General features: G+C 37.2%; 1 protein-coding gene across 1 annotated transcript in view; it reads right to left on the minus strand.

Moving 5' to 3' along the window:
- LOC101864083 overlaps window positions 1–1454 on the minus strand; it is a gene marked incomplete in the record, with an annotated part of 9324 nt that overhangs the window by 4246 nt on the left and 3624 nt on the right. Inside the window, 1 exon segment of the mRNA XM_013086067.2 lies at window positions 82–234. Within this exon segment, the coding sequence (XP_012941521.1) occupies window positions 82–234 (153 nt within the window).

Consider the following 1454-nt stretch of genomic DNA (forward strand, 5'->3'; position numbering starts at 1 on the left):
GGGGGGGGGAGAAAAAAATGTTGAATCGACAAACGGCGCCTTCCAAACTTCCAACCACCCAGATCAATAAATGAAACAAACCTGTGCTGTTTTGAATCGTGTGGCAATGCCAACCTGTGCCGGGCTCCTTTAGACGGGAACAAGTTCTGAAGAGACCATCTTGGAAATCTGAAATTTGATTGGACCACAACACCCAGGCATCTGTGCTGTATGACGTCACGTACACACATAGCCCTGGGGGACATTTGAGAGACAAATTGACAAGATTTCTAGGGTTTGTTATGTTTTAGAAAGAGTTTCACGGCACTTGCAACTCAGAAAAGTCACATAAGTGCCGAAGCATAGAGGTGTTACAAGAGAGTAATAAAAACATAAAAAGAAGGAGGGGAGATAAGGACGATAGGTGTTTGATAGAAAAGAAGAAGCAAACCACAACAGAGCACCTGCCACCCATCCACCAAGATTTCTATAGATAATTCTCTACGGTCACTGAATTATATAGGAGTAATATCCACTTGACAGTTATCGGTAATAGTCTAATTAATTTCTTCCTTACATTATTGAGGAGAAAAATGGTCGTCCTGGCCCCGTAGGATTATGCGATTGTGCGGCCGCGTTTTTTCGCGTAATTCTGCCACATTTACATAATTTTGGATTCCCGTTTTTCACGTTTTTTACCTTTTTTTCCCACAAAACAATTAATTAACGCCTCGCCATGTGACTAAAGGGAAATGATCACCGTAATATGTCTCAGTTAAGTGAAAAGCTGGTTATTTCCCTTGTCAGAAGATCTTGGTTATGGGTTCCTTGAGCATGTTCAATTTTGCAACCCATCAAAAGTTGTTGTTCTCATGTCTGCTGATGTTTCATGTTTGATAGATTTCATGTTTGACAGGTGTCCCTGGTTTTAGTAATGTACCAGCATCAGAGGTCCAGGTGTCTTTTTTTATATTTTATTTATCTTTTTTATTACATTTTTCTTACCTCTATAGAATCTAGATCTAGATCTACAGCTGAAAGTTACAGAGATGATATTTTTTGGGGGGTTTTTTCTTACTGAAGTGTATTGGTTTTTTTACCAAATACACAACAAGTTAGTGATACTGAAATGTTTTGTTAAAAAATTTTCTGTACATAAAACATGAAAATCATGAAAATTCGTGTTGAAAAAGTGCAAAACATGTCGCGAATGGTGTTACGGTAACTTGCATAATTTTTGCATAATTTGGCTTTTTTTGGGCATAATTTGGCTATCTAAATTTGCATAATTCTACAGGGACAGGTCATCTTAGACAAGCGATTATCTTGGCCATTGTCATTATAATTATTTAAAAAGTTAAATCGCAAGGGGTGTGAGGGTGTGGAAAGTGGCTGTTTGTATGAACGATTGTCTTTGACAGGAGGTAATTAAAGCAAGTTTTATTATATTATATTATATATTATATACATGTACA

This window comes from Aplysia californica, unplaced genomic scaffold, assembly GCF_000002075.1.
Source record: "Aplysia californica isolate F4 #8 unplaced genomic scaffold, AplCal3.0 scaffold00432, whole genome shotgun sequence".
Lineage (NCBI taxonomy): Eukaryota > Metazoa > Mollusca > Gastropoda > Aplysiida > Aplysiidae > Aplysia > Aplysia californica.